Below are 15260 nucleotides of genomic sequence, written 5' to 3'. Positions count from 1 at the left end.
GGAAGAAGAATGAAACATAGAGCAATGCAAATAATGAAGAAGTTTAATGTAGTCTCTATCAACGCCAGCGAGATTTGTAATAAAATTTGAAAATAAAGTACAGTCAATGTAATAACAAACGTTAACCTATAATCCGATTCTCCCTTTTGCAAAAGACAATAATCAAAACTTAGATGACATATCAGATAAATACATTGACCCAAAAAGTTAAACTAACAGAGCTGTGTACACGTGCAACACAAATTACCTTGGTCAGGGTAGTTGGTCTCTGTACAAAATGCTATTTGGTAGGTGGAGATCTCAGCTTGTCATCCAACTCATGTTTAAGAGAAGAATCCCCTCCCATTAGTTGTTCAAATCCTTCAACCTTAACAGGTTGAGCCCTGACTGTTGCTGGTGTTCTGCAAATAGAATAGGGACACAACTTTCAAGACCCTTCGAGCAGGTATAGAACCATGTGACTTTTGAGTTTTGAGGTGCTACTTACGGTGTCTGCATTTGTGGAATTTGCATTGAAGCCAATTGCCTGAATTGGTTATAGCCCGGCTGCTGCTGCATATTGGACATGGCAGCAATATGTTGCTGTCTGAGTTGATGTTGAATCTGTTGTTGGTGTCTTGGGTTCATAGGATTGAAGGCATTTCCATCAACTGCCATTTCAGAAGGATTCTCTAGCTTAACTTGAACCAGCGGCCGATCTTTTTCCATATCCATGTTGGGTCGTGGTGATGTAACTTGACGCCTACGCAGTCTCTCTAGCTGTTGCTGCTGCTGAAAGGTTGGGGAATTAACCATTTGCTGCATCTGTGGATGCATTTGCCTCTGGATCTGCAATAACATCAAATCAAGAACTCAGAAGTTAAACAAAAAGAAGTAACTATTTAATTAAATGGTCTCTTCATGCAACGGAAACTATTATGATGCCAAATGATAAGCGCAACAATCAGTGCATGAGTTTTATGCACATACTTGTTGCGGTAACCGGAGAGAAGCTTGTTGCTGCAGATGTAACTGTTGTTGCAGCATTTGTGGTTGTTTCTGATTTAAAGGAGGATGGTTTCTAGTACCATCTTTCACAAGCTCTGCTAAACTCCCAAGATTACTGAAAAAGGCGTCAAACTTAATCACATGAACAAAACAAAGAATAGAAGTTTTATCATTAACATGTGTCTATGTGGACAAAACTATGAAAGGGAAAACATATATGGAAGGTAATATCTAAAGATTTCAGACTTAATTAAGAAAAAGATTGGCTCTTCGTCAATCACTTGAATGAGGCAAAACCATTTTAAACAACTCACCTATATCCCGTCGTATTAAGAAACATCTTAATCAACTGCGTCGCTGAGCACTCTTTTTTGTAACTATCAGTAAGAAGCCTCAAAATACGGCCTAATTTAGAGATATGTCGGCTAACCAACTGAGAGAAGACATCAACTGGAACCTCGGTTGCACCTTCAAATCCCATTGTTAAAAGCATGCGTGCAACAACTTTCCGGGATACCTGAGCCGCTTGATCATCACTAAAACCCAATTTTTCAGCTTTTCTACGACGCAGAACTCCTCTTTCTTCCATCCTATGGTACTCAGGCATTACCCCAAGCCTCTCGATCATGACATGACTCCTGGTAGTAACTTGAGGTAAAGTATCAAGTACCCCATAGAACTCTGTTTTTAAGTTGTCCTGTGTTCTGGTAATCGGCGGAAGGGCAGTCTCAGGTACACAGTTCATTCTAAACATTGTCTCCGGAAGAAAAAGTATATCATCTTCTGAAGAACTTCCATCGAAGCCAGAACTTGGATGTGTACTAGATCTACTCATATGAGCTGAACTTCCCGAATTTCGATCTTCTAAAAAAGGTGCACGCTTTCTCTTATGAGTATCCACAACTCTAAGATAAGTAGACATCCCTTCAGGTGTGCGTTTATCAGATTCTTGTCCTCCAACCGACATCCCATACTTAAAACCATACCTTGAAATAAACTGAGTGTACCATGTGTCGGGTAGCTCCTCAAACCTAGATCTCTGAGAAAGATTACTGAAATCAGACTCACTACCTCTCGTCCCAGAGGTGAAACTTGGCTTGGATAGGCTCTGAAAATTAATCACATAGAAATCAACACATGTACTGAAAGATAAACAAACACAAATATGCCAGCTCTAACTACAAAAGCCCTAAAATGAAAGATTGGGCGCCATCAGTGATATTGATAATGTAATAGTGAACAACACTGCAAATGCAAAAAGATCCACAAAGGATAAGATGAGAGTACTGAAGTAACATAGCTCACTACCAACAGTTAAATGGGCTTCTACTACTTAAGCATTTAGTGATTAGGATAAAATCAAGAAGAAGGTGAACCCTTTCGAATCAAGATTAAATTCTAGAATCACCTTGGTTAAGCTCGGATTGAGGCGAATCCCTCCGTCTCGCTGAAACCCACCTTCGAGAGAAGCGTTCTCCAACGTGTAGTACACATCATCTCCGTGGAGCTGTAAATCTGATATTGAAACAAAGTAATTGAAAGAAAAAAAAATTCCCACGGTTCAACACACCTGAAATTTCCATTAAAAAAAGCTCCAAAAAAGAAACAAACATACAATTAGGATTGAGCTTGGACACGGCGACAGAAGAAACATCGGAAACGGAAGTAGAGGAAGATGAAGCGGCGATGGAATTGGATCGGAGGAAAAGCGAGACGGTGGCTTTATCGAATAACAGAGCACGAACGCGGAGCTGGAGCTGAATCTGAGACCTAGGCTTGGACTCATCAACGCGCATAAAAGCTTCCCAGGTAGAAGGAGAAGAAAGGTAATGGTGAAAGGAGGAATAGATAGAATCGCCGAGCCATGTCCGCCACACGCCGGAAACTTCAAGTCTTCTCGCTAGATCGAAGCCACGACCGTCGTCGCCGAGCAGTGCCATTGTCACTCTTAATTTTCTGTCTAAGTTAGTTGACAAAAATGTCAGTTTTGCTTACTGATAATGGGCTTAGTAGGCTTTAAGGCCCATTTAAGTTGCCCAGTCAAAACAATTAAAAGAAATTAAAAGAAAAAAATAGCGCGCCAGGAAGGGGTCGAACCTTCGGCCTTCTGCTTAGGAAACAGACGCTCTATCCACTGAGCTACAGGCGCTATTTATTATTCCCATAAGTAAATAATTTAATTACTTAGAAGAATTTAACTCGTAAATTCGGCAAGAAATTAATGTTAGCAGAGCCGTCGATGGAGAGATAACATACGAAATACAACTATGATCATTATTTTATATTATCAGTTAGTTACGTACTTTGAATTGATGATTTGTATGATCTTATGACAACAATATCTTAATTGGTTATTTGGTTATAAAATAACACTTGTTGGTGGTCCTTTTCCGTTGATGACGATAACTATTTTCCATGTAGAGACGTATACACTTCATGTCGCATCCACTATCTAGTATGTATGTGGTTCGGTTAGGTTTTAAATATGACATATATGATACTAGTATTCTCTAACTCAGGGGCGGACCTACGTTATAGGTGGTGGTGGCAGCTGCCACCAGTAACTTATAAAATGTTAAAAATTTTATTATGTTCATAATTGTTAATATAGCAAAATGGTTATGTTACACCCATAATACATGGGAGATGGTGAGTTCGAATCCTATAACTGTCACTTTGCACCCACTAACATTTTTGGCTGGGTCCGCCCCTGCTCTAACTCGTTGTTGGATTAAGTGATTTGTCTTTTTAAATTAACAATTCAATTCAGACCAAAAGTATAAGCTTACGCGCGCATAAACGTCCCATTTCTACCATTACGATTAACGCAGGTCACTTGGTTTCACTTTTGAATTCATTACTACTTGAAAAACAAAAAAATCTCAAACAAAAAGTCAACTAAAAACAACTAACTGAAATTCGGATAGAACAAGAGAGAGTGTGTGTGTGTTAAATGACTGTTTAAGTGAGAATGAAATCGGTTAGACTGACTTCTCCGACAGAACATGACATTGGTGAGTTTGGTGGCCATTTTGATTTGGACTTTATGGGCCCAATTAAGAGAGCGAGAGAGAGAGAGAGAGAGGTAGGAGATTAGAATTGGAGAGTCAAATTAGTTAAGGGGTTTAGTTCACCCACTTTGCAAGAAAACCTCTTCTCACACTAGTTTACCTTTCTCATTGAATTTAGTAATTTACCAATTAAGTAACTAATCACTTTATTTTATAAATGTACTACGTTACGAGTTTTGCATTTCACCAAAGACTACAAAAATATTCATTTCTGAGCAACAACTTCACTTAAGTTGTTAATTTTTTTTTATATGAGCTTGTCTATATTATATTACAACATATAATATACACGTTAATGCAAATCCCTTTTGTCAACGCACAAAACTTTAGTGCGAAACGAAAATTAATTAATAATCACCAAATCTACTAAATGTTTATTTTAAAAAACATATAACATACTTATTTGTATGTTACGAGAATTGGCAGGGAAATATATATATATATATATATAATATATATATATATATATATATTGGTATCAGTGTTAAGTATTTTATACCATTTTTGAAATTCTGAGTTGGGGACTTTTAGATTGTTAGTTGTTACTGTGAGATTTTTTTTAAAGTAGGTTACTGAATGTTAGTTTTCGACCTCTCATAGCTAGTTTTAATTACACTTGTGTTAAAAATTTATAGTAGTGAATTTTTAGTTATATATGTATGTCAAATTCATATATAATTTTGCTTAGCTTTATCCCGCGGAAAGTATTGATTTGTTCATTATCAATGAATACTTCGTTTTCAGCTAACGACACAACCCACAACCACAACAATCTGTAGAGAAAAATCGACACGTCTGTTTGTTATAGTTTTCGATTGTATTATAATTCCATGCATATCAATCGTACGTTCTTCATTCTAAATTTTAATCATGATCATCGTATCAAACTAAGCTACAAATGAAAAACTAATTTTAATCATGATCATCGTAATTCCTAAGTGACGCGGTGGGTCCAACTAATGAACTATGTCGCGCCTGATGAGGATTAGATCAAAGGTTTTGTTTTAACCAAGCTTCATGAATCATGATGACTCGTGACTATCGTGTCGTGAACCAAAACAATCTCATAAATGTGCTCTGTCACACATAGGTTATAAAATTATAAACGTGTTAGATTTGATGTTTACGCTCGAGTTTATATTTTAAGAAGAGGTCGATAAGACAATAACAATGGTTTGGTCTTAGCTAGTGTGGTTAAAGCTTCTTCGCCATATGTTTCCTTTCTCGTTACGATGGCGCCACGACCATAACCGATAAATAAGAGAGATATGGCATATTCTTACCTCGAAAAGATCACATTCTACGGCATTTTTATAAATAAGTTTTGTGTGTAGGTTTATACATTAATGAAAGCAAATCGCTGGACCAGACCTAAAACAAGTTGTCAGTCATTCACATGCTAATATTAAATAGCAAACTGAGTAAATCTCACAGAACCATCTGTGTAAAGTGAAGAGGATGTCTTGTCTTCTCAATCACAGTGAATTACGGAAATGCCATTGAGACTGGTTTGGATATTTCAACCGTCGGCGTGTCTGTTCGTTGGAGGGCGTTAGTTACGGCATCGTATCACCTTTTCATCTTCTTCAATAGTTATATAAAAAATGTTCAATTAAAAAATATACAAAAGAAGAGAAGGGAACTTGACTTGCATGGTGGAGTTGTATAAATATAGCAGAGAGATTCCAATTCCATTACCAGTCATCTGATATCTTCCTTCTCTTCTTCTTTAACTTTTTATTTCTTTGCTTTCTAAGAATAACAATTTCTAAAGATAATTACCTCTAACGAGAGACATTAACAATAACAACAAGAAATTAACAAAAGAAAAACACAAACCTGAGTTTTCCTGTTTCTCTGGCTCTGTTCTTTCTCCATCTCCTCTCGGAGATGTTACTCTGTTTCCCTGTTTTTTGTTTTCTGGGATAGATTTTATATGAAGCTTTGAGGTTTTTTTTGTCTAGTTTATTCAAAGCTTCTTACAAAGAATCCCAAAAGACGAAAATTTTCTCGACGCTATGGCTGTTGAAGGTATGGCTAAAGTTAGTTTTTTTTTTTTTTTGTTATATTTTCCGACATGTTTATTTGTCTGTTCATCATCCGAGTTTTCTTTTCTGGGTTTGTCTCCAAATTAGAAATTCTTCAGTTTTCTGTTATTATGTTTGAGGAATTTACACGAACACGTTATGTGCATTTGAAAATCTAAAAACAACAAAAATAAATTAAATAAAAAATCTTGCTTTTGATTCGTTGCAGAGATGGAGAAGAGGATCAAAGGAAGCCATGAGACGGAGCTACAGAAAAACGACTTATGTATTGAAGATCCATCTCCAAGATGTGTGCTTGAAATCCCGGCAATTAGCTCAGACTCCGATAACAGCAGCAGCTGTAGCTCGTGTTCGCCTGATAAATCAACGTCGCCGTTGTCGACGACCCCAACGAACGTTTCGTCTTTTCATCAATGGAACAAGATGATCGAATCCATCAAGAAGAAATCAATCAGGAGATTCTCAGTCATCCCTCTCCTCGCTACCTACGAGCTCACCCGTAAGAACATGCGGCGGAAACAGCCCAAACTATGTCCTTCGTCGGAAAACGAATTCGACTGTAATCAAATCCTCGTCGCTAAACCTTCCTGGCGTAATTTCACCTTCGACGAGCTCGTTGCCGCCACCGACAACTTTAATCCCGGTAAAGTTCAAATCGTTGGAAAGACCAAACTACCCCCATTATATCAACTGTGGAACATGAAAAGATGAAGCTCCCTTGTGAAAACAGAGTATTATGAATTCTCCAACTTTCAGATGTAAATTTTGGGTATTGATTGTGTTGTTGTTGTTGATAGAGAACATGATTGGGAAAGGAGGGCATGCGGAGGTATACAAAGGTGTTTTGCCGGACGGAGAGACTGTAGCAATCAAGAAGCTAACGAAACACGCCAAGGAAGTAGAAGAAAGAGCCAGTGATTTCTTATCGGAGCTTGGGATAATCGCACACGTCAACCACCCGAACGCAGCTAGGCTTCGTGGTTTCAGCAGCGATCGCGGTTTGCATTTTGTGCTTGAGTACTCTCCCCATGGCAGTCTCGCTTCTCTACTCTTTGGTACAAAAATCCCCTCTTCTTGCTGGTTTTAGACCGTTGCTGTTCACTGTTGTTGTAATGTCTATGTTTTTTAAACTTTTGTAGGATCTGAGGAGTGTTTGGATTGGAAGAAACGGTACAAAGTGGCTTTGGGTATAGCTGATGGTTTGAGTTATCTTCATAATGATTGCCCTCGACGGATTATTCACCGTGATATCAAAGCTTCTAACATCTTGCTCAGTCAAGACTACGAAGCTCAGGTATTGATTGATTGATTCAACCAAAGCAATCAAACTTTTTGTGCGTACTGAGAATTCGATATGAACTTGTTCTGCAGATTTCAGATTTTGGACTAGCTAAGTGGCTCCCAGAGAATTGGCCTCATCACATTGTTTTCCCAATCGAAGGCACATTTGGGTCAGAGTCAGACAGAGGATCCAATTTTTTCAATTCTCTGCTGTGAACCTTCTTTTCTCGATGTCGAATTCTAAACCTGGTCGGTTCTTTGTTTTTCTTTCAGATATCTAGCTCCAGAGTACTTTATGCACGGGATTGTTGATGAGAAGACAGATGTGTTTGCGTTTGGTGTATTGCTTTTAGAGATCATAACTGGTCGTCGAGCTGTTGATACTGCTAGCCGGCAAAGCATAGTTATGTGGGTAATGATCTACCTTTCACATTCTCTTTGTATGCATCTTCCAGCTTTTGAATCAAACAGTTAAAACAGCTTGAATGCTTTTCATATAGGCAAAACCTCTTTTAGAGAAGAACAACATGGAAGAAATAGTTGATCCTCAGCTCAGAAATGACTTTGATAAGACTGAGATGAAACGAGTGATGCAAACAGCTTCGATGTGCATACACCATGTATCCACTATGCGTCCTGACATGAACCGGGTATGTTCCAAAGACACAAAACCAGTCTCACTCTTAGGTTCTAATTGTCACAACTTGGATGATGAATTGTTGTGGTTTTGCACGCAGTTGGTGCAGCTGTTGCGTGGAAATGACCGCTTAGCTGAGCTGCAACAAAAAACAGGCGGAGCAAGAACAGTGAGTCTCGACTTAGATCACACCTCTTCCTCTTACCTTAATGATCTCACTCGGCATAGACAACTCTTGATGGAGTAATCAATCTGATGAAGTCAATTACACAAAAGGAAAAGAGAAACCTTTAGACTCATCTCCAATAGAAACGAAACAATAACAAAATGTTTTTTTTTTCTTTTATCATGCCTGTGATTCTGCTTTATCTTCTCCATTGTAAAAATCTCCAAAGGAGGGAAAGTATTGTATGTATAATTTGGCTTTTGTCTTCAAATTGTGGTTGTCTCTATGTTTTTCTTGTAAAAGAGCTGTTAGTAAAAATTTAAAATATTCAGATGATAAATCTCACAACAACTTGTAAATAAATGTCTTTTAGGGGAATAAAGTGAGCATATATAGTCACTGGTTTAGTCGTCTTCTCAGATTTATTCATACAAACTTACAAAGCAAAGAGAGAGACATATGGCTACAGAAACAATCATACAAGGAGCAATTTTGGCACTGACCTTTGTTACGTTTTGGGCGATTAAGTATCTCTCTCAACGAGGCCTGACCAAATTCCGAACCAAACACCGAGCCACACTCCAAACCCAGCGTCAGCTCATCCAAGCCTCACGTCTCCTCGCTCGTGCCCGAAGCACACCTAAGAAATCCCAATCTCAATCTCTCGCCAAGACGGCGCTCACTGAAGCCGACGATGTGATCTCACTTTCACCAGACGATGCAGCCGGTCACATCGTCCGTGCCTTAGCTCTAGATCTGCTTGGTCACCACACCTCTGCTCTCAAATCGTTCGATACGGCCCTGACTTATCCACGCTTGAAGTCTCTTTCAGTGGGAGAACGCGCCGATGCGCTCGTTAAAAGAGCTGAGATGAAGCTGGCTGTGAATCGGCGACGGAGGATTGACTCGGCGATTGAGGATCTGGAAGAGGCGGTGAGGCTCGCCGCCGGCACGGATACGGCGAGACTATTCCGTCTACTGGGCGAGTGTTATGAATTCAAGGGCTTGAATGAAAAGGCCCATTGGGCTTTTAATGAAGCTTTAAAAGTCCAACCAAGTTCAACAACAGCTCGTGAAGGATGAGAAAAGGATCAGTCTTATATTTCTTCTTGTACCCTGCTATTTTTCACTATTTTCGTTTCGTGACTATAAATTAGTAAGATGTTTTGATGACACATTCTCCCTTGTATTTTTGTTAACTCAGTTTTAAAGAGTTGGAAACAGAGTTACACTGATAAGGCCGATTACATACAAAAAATAAGTAATAAAACTGATCATCCGCCCCTAAAAAAAGAACATTACAACAAAATCGACCGCCAAAAAGTTTCAGCTTCTTCAACTTTGCTTTCTCTACTTCTGTCTTAGCCTACAGTTAAAAAGGTACTTGATCTTTGTAGCCAGAGTCAAGAAGATAAGCCTCTGGTCCTCGCTTAGCTGCGGTGAATAAAATTTCTAAGCAAGAACGAACCATCTGATTCAGTAAGACGGGTTAGTCCACAAGAAAAACTCAGCTGGGTTCATAGGAGCTTGGACTGTGGAGTCAGAAGCCAGAGGATAATGCTGAAAGAAGTTCTGGTGGTGATAGAGAACTGATGACTCGAATGGAATGCCACATGGGATTGAGTTAGGGTTCACATCCGAGGAAGAAGAGGACGGAAGCAAAGGTTGTTGGAGGTTATGGTCAGATGAAGGAGGAGATTCAACAGCGAGTTTGTGGCGTTTCGCAGAGTTTCCTACGGGGAAAGAACTTTTCATGACTGCTTCAACGTCATAGCGGTTCATCTCAAAGTTAGTTACTGCGTTGATTCCTCTGAACTTTATGGCTGCAATGTCATAAGCCTCTGCTGCTTCCTCTTCGGTTGCTATACACATACATACGGATCAGTGGCTGGGATTTTCAGGGTAAAGAATAGGTTGTTGTTTACTAATATAACGTCTTACCAAAGGTTCCGAGGTAAAGATCTTTGTTTCCAGCGACACGGCCAATTCGTGCTTGCCAACGACCTTGTTGATGATGCCTTGTGACACCTCTATATACAGAAGCTCCTCTCGAGAAACCGCTACTTTTCCTGAAAACATTTAAGATAAACCAAATGTTCTTCCGGTGTACATATATACGTAGACCAATCATTGATTTGACTCACCTCCTAAGAGATGCAATGAACTCTTGCTTGGTCATGTGATTCATATCCTCAACTTCTTTCGAATAACTTGCGGCCTAATATCGATAGACCAATGACAAGGTAAATAGCATGCATGCGGAAAATATAAAACAAAGTTAGCAAAACAGAGCAAAAGGGAAGAATATAAACCGGGAAATTTGTAGTAGCAGTATGACCCCAGTATTTTAAAGCTGCTAAGTCATAGGCTCTAGCTGCTTTATCTTCCTTGTCATATCCACCTTGAATCAATCAGAAATAGACATTATTTGCCAAACTCTATATATCAATTCCATAAAGGTTTGTCAACAGAGTATTATCTTTCTTACCTAAGTATACTGTTGAGGCCGTGATGTGAATGGAAGACCATATTCGAAGGTACATGCAAAACAAAGAAAGACAGGTTTAGTAGCCATCACAAAAGCTCATCATGTTCTTGAATGTTTTTTACTAGTTACTTCAAACAAAATCATGGTAAAATTCATAGTACCACAAAAATAATATACGAGGGAAGAAGGATTTGATTAGGGTCAAAGCTAGATTCCTCCCTTGTGTTCACAACTTCACATCACACTTTGCTTTTGTGTGCGATGTGAACAGAAGACACAAATCAATCTGACACATTATAGACATAGGAAACCCTACAAAATCAACCTCTAACCAGAGAGATTTTTAAAAGTTCAATTCCAAACACAAAAAATCCAAAAAAAAACAAGCAAGCAACAAAACATACGCATAGTGTCTAAATAGTTTCACATCACATGCATGTGTAGTATGCAGTATACTTAGGTCATACACATACATATCATATAATTGGAATAACAATAAAGAGTCAAAAGTGGGTACACAAATATGTCAATCAAGAAACAGAGATTGCATCATATAGGCATCAGCATTGGGTCCCCATACAAGGTGAAATGTGAAGATTTTCAAAGATAGCTCTAATAAAGACAAGGAACAAAAATGGCGGCACCCTTGTGATGAAAATCTCAACCAAATATATATAGATTTTTTTCATATTCTATTCTATTTTCTTTTTGTTGTTCAAAATTTCTATTCTATTATTGTTAGTCCTTTCTGTTTAAATTTTCCAGTTTAAAATTTGGTTCTTTCCTTGACTTTATGCCCATATACCAAAGTCTATCAATCATCATAAAGAGATGGACATATCACCTAAAAGAAAAAGCTTTTTGAGTAATTTATATTTATTGAATCCTTTGCATGCATCTCTCTTTTCACTCTTTCTTTGACAAAACCTTTGTACTACTTCATCTCTCCTTTTGTTTTCCCCAACCATAAAAGTTAAAGAATGAATGTTTTCTTTAACCCCAATAGAAACTATTTTTTTTATCAAAAGAATAAAGACTCAAAGAGACAGAACACATTGTTTCAGCTTAGCATAATCAAAGTTAGATTGACACATGAAAGTGGTGAGATCGTCTTGATAATTGCTAACTGGTGCATTTTGAAATGCTAACATACAAAAATCCCCATTCTAATCAAGCAAATAATTCAAGAAACAACTCATACTAAGTTTTTTTTGCCTTATTAAAAATAGAATAGAATGGATGGAAGAAAAAAAGATATAGAATAGAATGAGAGAAGTATCAATTAATTTACCTTGACGTCCTTTTCTTGCTTGACCTTCCCTCCTACAGCTGTTATCCCATAGATGCGCTTCGTATCTCCCAGTCCATCTATGTCTGCATCAATCAAACCATATATATGAAACTCAAATCAAATATCAAATCTTTTTCCCACCCACAAAACAAAAACTTTGAATTTCAACTGTATACACTCCACATTGCAATTTACATTTCCCATGATTTAAATTCATAACTTAACTTGATTTCTCAATCGAACAAGACCTAAAAATCGATATTTTTTCCCCACCCACAAAATAAAAATCAAAACTTTGACTTGGATCTTCTCATTATTAAAAAAAAAAAGGTGATGAACTTGATTAGTATTACTAATAACATATGAAGAGTTAGTTTATAATAAAACTTACCGGGTGACTCCTCGATAAATCGAAGTTCTTTGTCCTAATGGTTCGACAACCTTCTTCTTCGAATCATCCGATGTTTCCTTCTTAGAAACTGTTGTCTTCATCTTCTTGCTGTTTTCTCTTCTTTCGCCATTGTCGCAGCTTAAAGGTTGATCTGATGTGTTGTTAACCGCTAGAGACAAAGCTTCTCCAGTGGTTGCACCACCGTTAAACCCTAGCTCCGCCGTAGTTGATGATGACTTCACCACGGCGTGACCAGAGAGATGAGTCCCAACGATGTTGGAGGCTGAGTCATCGACGATCTCTGAGCCGGAGTTTACGGCCTTGAAATCGTGATGGTCGGAGAAGAAGCCTGTAACTCCTCCGGTAACGGTGTGGTGACTTAGATCGTAGAATCGAGTGAGAGAAGAAGAAGAGTCTTGTGTCTCGGTTTGGTTATCGGAGTAACGGACGAAGGAATCACCGAGAAAATCTTCGAGCTTTGGAATCTGAGTCTGAGAATGGATTTGTGAATCGAAATAAGTGGATAAGGTTGTTGAATCCGCCATTGTTGCAGCAGCTTCTATCTCAGCTTCTTCTTTAAAAATTTCAATCAAAACAAAACAAAACAAAACAAAAAAGTTAGCAACTTTAACTATAAACCAACACACCTGAAAAATCACTATGAACAAAAAATTTCTCGAGAAAGTTTTAATGGAGAAACAGAGATTCGTATTCAATGTATCATACCAAAAGAGGTGATTTTTAACAGGAGAGGTGTCTTTATGAAAAGAAAAATCTCACTTTTTAAGTTTGTTCTGTTGTTTTTAATATTTTTGTATTACTTTCTCGGGAAAAAGACAAAATCAGCAACCGAGAAAAGGAGGAGAAAGGAGGCTATGTGAACTCAGCAACTCGGTTATAAAGAGGATAAGTCGGTTAACAGAGCATATACGTCACACTAGTCTCTACTACTGGGTTATAAATAAAATAAAGCAGAGGTTTTGACGTTTCGTGTTTTATAATACCATAGAAGTTATCGAGGAGAAAAGGGGTTGAAGAAGCGTCGAAAGAAGAAGGGAAGTGAGAATGCTCAGGTGATTTCAACAACTCCATTGGTGACCGAGAAAACGTTAACCAATTAGTCATTGGAGGAGGAGCCATCATCAACAAAGATTGAAACTTTTCAAACTTAAAATCTGCAGAAAATGACAAGAAAAAAGAAGATGATTAATGAAAGTAACTCCTTGATCAAGACTCAAGAGAAGAGGAAAAAATGGGGTAAAAGTAGATAACCTGATTGCCAAGAAAAAAGAAACAAAAGAAAAGCGTTACAGTCTCGTTAGCTTTAGCTTTGGAGATTCAGGTTTTTTGCATTTTGTACTAAAGGTTTTGAAGAGAGCAGAGTACATAAGAGAAGAAGAAGAGGAAGATGTAGAGGCAGAAAAAGCTCTTTTTAAAGACTGGTTAGTTTTATTTTTCTAATAAGACAAGAAGCTTATTTTTAATTTCACCCAAAAAGAAAAAGTTACCAAACTGTAGTCTGGACTCTGGAGGGAGAACAGTGTGGAACGGTTTCTCCGGAGTAGACCGGCGTGAAACCGGAGGGGATTTTTCGATTGACACTTTTGCTTTCTTTCTTTTTTTGGGTATTTGTAAAGGAAGTGAAATAATTAATGTTGATGCAAAATCATTTGTTGATTACTTTATACTACTTCTGTTTTTAGTGATAAGCGGTAATAAATCATTTCTATGGTTAGACTTTTTTACCATTATGGTAATATGATTACCCATTAAGTCAATTTTAAACTAAATAGGAAAATAGTTCATTACTTAATCACCAGGTAGTCTAAAGTGTTTATGTTACTACACAAAGTGTAAAGTTATGGACTATTGTGTGTTATGTTGTATCTATAACCAGAAACTACAAAAAACACATTTACACAAAGTGTGGAGTTAATGTGTTTATGTTGTACCTTTATAACATATTCTAATTACACAGGTCTTTGTTTTTATTTTTTTCATTAGTAATGTTGAAAATGTATAAAATAGATTAATGTTTTTAGGTGGTGGATGTGGGGGTTTTGTTTAGCACTGCGGAATATAGATTTTTGTCTGGAACAAAGGTCGCAAAATATCTGGGCCGACGTGACCAATATGTTCACTAGGACAAATATATTAGTAACTCTAGTTATTTTGTTAGTACAATTTTAAACTATATTTTATATGGGTTCATAATCAAAAATGTTTTTTTACTTTATTTTGTCATAATCAAAAATGTTATTAAAAACTAGTATTATATCATTATCATGTAATTAAAAAGGTAGAGTCAGCAATTAAGCACATGATTAAGGATTAATGTCGTCTTTGTTTAGAGCATTTTGGTATCCTATGGTTTTTACTGAACCTTTTATAGGTTTATACCCAAGTTTTTGGCTTTATTGTTATTGCCTTGTTCCCAGCTTTTTATTTTATTTTATTTTATTTGATAGTAATCGAACGAGATTAATGTGATTCATTTCCAATTTAAATATTTAATCCGGTTTTAAGAATGTGCTAAACTTGTTCGGTGGAGGTCCAATGCCTTGTTGTATAATTTTATTGTATTTGTTTTACCGGTTTAGTTGCTTTTGACCTTTAAACCCGAGGTGACACGTGCGCATCATCTTTATGATTCATGACCATCAGTTTTTTCACTTTTTTTCTGGTCTAATTCTAAGTCTTCACGTGCGACATCTTCGTCGTGTAAACAAAATCCTACAGACTCCGTTAAAAAAAAAAAAGTTTCATATTCCTCTTCCTCCAATATGACAAATGGGAGTATTCTTTATTTCACCTTTGCTAATGAGAAAGAAAATGAAGTTCTTGTAAACTTAGTCAAACTGGACTCTAATTGGATTAGATATGGTTTTGGTCACCTTGAG

General features: G+C 37.4%; 4 protein-coding genes and 1 non-coding gene across 7 annotated transcripts; 2 read left to right on the top strand and 3 right to left on the bottom strand.

Annotated features, from left to right (window-relative positions):
* Window positions 1–39: 39 nt before the first annotated feature.
* LOC17877138 lies at window positions 40–2933 on the bottom strand. Its single transcript, XM_006280138.2, has 6 exons — window positions 2603–2933; window positions 2396–2502; window positions 1302–2095; window positions 970–1102; window positions 488–828; window positions 40–401 (listed from the first exon to the last, which is right to left on the bottom strand). The coding sequence occupies exons 1-6, from the start codon at window positions 2925–2927 to the stop codon at window positions 281–283; spliced, it is 1821 nt and encodes a 606-aa protein (XP_006280200.1). The 5' UTR covers window positions 2928–2933; the 3' UTR covers window positions 40–280.
* Window positions 2934–3063: 130 nt separating this feature from the next.
* On the bottom strand, window positions 3064–3136 carry TRNAR-CCU. Its single transcript has one exon. It is a non-coding gene; the product is annotated as a tRNA-Arg (tRNA).
* A 2484-nt stretch (window positions 3137–5620) lies between these two features.
* LOC17875589 (receptor-like cytosolic serine/threonine-protein kinase RBK1) lies at window positions 5621–8492 on the top strand. Its single transcript, XM_023781013.1, has 8 exons — window positions 5621–6089; window positions 6315–6749; window positions 6904–7161; window positions 7246–7400; window positions 7478–7557; window positions 7661–7799; window positions 7888–8037; window positions 8125–8492. Exons 1-8 carry the CDS (start codon window positions 6077–6079, stop codon window positions 8269–8271), a joined length of 1377 nt encoding a protein of 458 aa, XP_023636781.1. The 5' UTR covers window positions 5621–6076; the 3' UTR covers window positions 8272–8492.
* A 57-nt stretch (window positions 8493–8549) lies between these two features.
* Window positions 8550–9367, top strand: LOC111830072. The gene has a single exon (XM_023781017.1). It carries the CDS (start codon window positions 8650–8652, stop codon window positions 9271–9273), a length of 624 nt encoding a protein of 207 aa, XP_023636785.1. The 5' UTR covers window positions 8550–8649; the 3' UTR covers window positions 9274–9367.
* A 12-nt stretch (window positions 9368–9379) lies between these two features.
* LOC17874929 (AP2-like ethylene-responsive transcription factor AIL7) lies at window positions 9380–13922 on the bottom strand. Of its 3 annotated transcripts, XM_023780999.1 has the most exons (9): window positions 13633–13922; window positions 13365–13535; window positions 12361–12934; window positions 11970–12052; window positions 10679–10687; window positions 10503–10591; window positions 10335–10408; window positions 10132–10259; window positions 9380–10052 (listed from the first exon to the last, which is right to left on the bottom strand). In XM_023780999.1, exons 2-9 carry the CDS (start codon window positions 13501–13503, stop codon window positions 9667–9669), a joined length of 1482 nt encoding a protein of 493 aa, XP_023636767.1. In that variant the 5' UTR covers window positions 13504–13535; window positions 13633–13922; the 3' UTR covers window positions 9380–9666. The 3 variants fall into 3 exon arrangements, with proteins under 3 accessions (XP_023636767.1, XP_023636770.1, XP_023636774.1); XM_023781002.1 differs by lacking the exon at window positions 13633–13922 and having other exon boundaries at window positions 13365–13603; XM_023781006.1 differs by lacking the exons at window positions 13365–13535; window positions 13633–13922 and adding an exon at window positions 13087–13167.
* Between the last annotated feature and the right edge of the window lie 1338 nt (window positions 13923–15260).

This window comes from Capsella rubella, unplaced genomic scaffold (genome assembly GCF_000375325.1).
Source record: "Capsella rubella cultivar Monte Gargano unplaced genomic scaffold, Caprub1_0 scaffold_8, whole genome shotgun sequence".
Lineage (NCBI taxonomy): Eukaryota > Viridiplantae > Streptophyta > Magnoliopsida > Brassicales > Brassicaceae > Capsella > Capsella rubella.
The sequence above is the reverse complement of the archived record's forward strand: the minus strand, read 5'-3'. Positions and strand labels throughout refer to the sequence as shown.

Bases quoted from the DNA above. Each gene is read 5' to 3' on its own strand.
- LOC17877138 (XM_006280138.2), bottom strand. From the start codon at position 2,927: ATGGCACTGCTCGGCGACGACGGTCGTGGCTTCGATCTAGCGAGAAGA. The intron at 1,103-1,301 runs GTGAGTTGTTTA...CGCCTTTTTCAG, and splicing joins CTTAATACGACGGGATATAG to TAATCTTGGGAGTTTAGCAG. The intron at 829-969 runs GTATGTGCATAA...ATGTTATTGCAG, and splicing joins CTCTCCGGTTACCGCAACAA to ATCCAGAGGCAAATGCATCC.
- LOC17875589 (XM_023781013.1), top strand. The intron at 7,401-7,477 runs GTATTGATTGAT...CTTGTTCTGCAG, and splicing joins GTCAAGACTACGAAGCTCAG to ATTTCAGATTTTGGACTAGC. The intron at 7,558-7,660 runs GTCAGAGTCAGA...TTTTTCTTTCAG, and splicing joins CCAATCGAAGGCACATTTGG to ATATCTAGCTCCAGAGTACT.
- LOC111830072 (XM_023781017.1), top strand. From the start codon at position 8,650: ATGGCTACAGAAACAATCATACAAGGAGCAATTTTGGCACTGACCTTT.
- LOC17874929 (XM_023780999.1), bottom strand. From the start codon at position 13,503: ATGATGGCTCCTCCTCCAATGACTAATTGGTTAACGTTTTCTCGGTCA. The intron at 12,053-12,360 runs GTAAGTTTTATT...TGATTGATGCAG, and splicing joins ATTTATCGAGGAGTCACCCG to ACATAGATGGACTGGGAGAT. The intron at 10,053-10,131 runs GTAAGACGTTAT...GTATGTGTATAG, and splicing joins TCTTTACCTCGGAACCTTTG to CAACCGAAGAGGAAGCAGCA.